General features: G+C 49.8%; 1 protein-coding gene across 1 annotated transcript in view; it reads right to left on the reverse strand.

Moving 5' to 3' along the window:
* The window catches only part of LOC112524738, a 1,856-nt gene extending 1,324 nt beyond the window's left edge, over positions 1-532 (reverse strand). The window contains exon 1 of the mRNA XM_025134699.1: positions 18-532. Within this exon, the coding sequence (XP_024990467.1) occupies positions 18-150 (133 nt within the window). The 5' untranslated portion in view covers positions 151-532. The remainder of the gene's footprint in view (positions 1-17) is intronic.
* Between the last annotated feature and the right edge of the window lie 6 nt (positions 533-538).

Below are 538 nucleotides of genomic sequence, written 5' to 3' on the forward strand. Positions count from 1 at the left end.
TGTCTTCACGGGTAAATTTTGGTGAGCGAGGGCTGGTCCATGTGGGGAAACATGGGTTGGACCCGAGCCAGTTTGTTGATGACCGCGCACGTTCCTCTCTGTCTTCACGGGTAAATTTTGGTGAGCAGGCACGTTCCTCTCTGTCTTCATGGGTGAATTTTGGTGAGCGGGCACGTTCCTCTTTGTCTTTTTTTTTGAACGCACGTTCCTCTCTGTCTTCACGGGTAAATTTTGGTGAGCGGGCACATTCCTCTCTGTCTTCACGGGTAAATTTTGGTGAGCACCCGAGCCAGTTTGTTGACGACCGGACACGTTCCTCTCTGTCTTCACGGGTAAATTTTGGTGAGCGGGCACGTTCCTCTTTGTCTTTTTTTTTGAACGCACGTTCCTCTCTGTCTTCACGGGTATATTTTGGTGAGCGGGCACATTCCTCTCTGTCTTCTCGGGTAAATTTTGGTGAGCGGGCACATTCCTCTCTGTCTTCACGGGTAAATTTTGGTGAGCGGGCACATTCCTCTCTGTCTTCACGGGTAAATTT

This window comes from Cynara cardunculus (genome assembly GCF_001531365.2).
Source record: "Cynara cardunculus var. scolymus isolate 2C chromosome LG 1, CcrdV1, whole genome shotgun sequence".
Classification (NCBI taxonomy): Eukaryota; Viridiplantae; Streptophyta; class Magnoliopsida; order Asterales; family Asteraceae; genus Cynara; species Cynara cardunculus.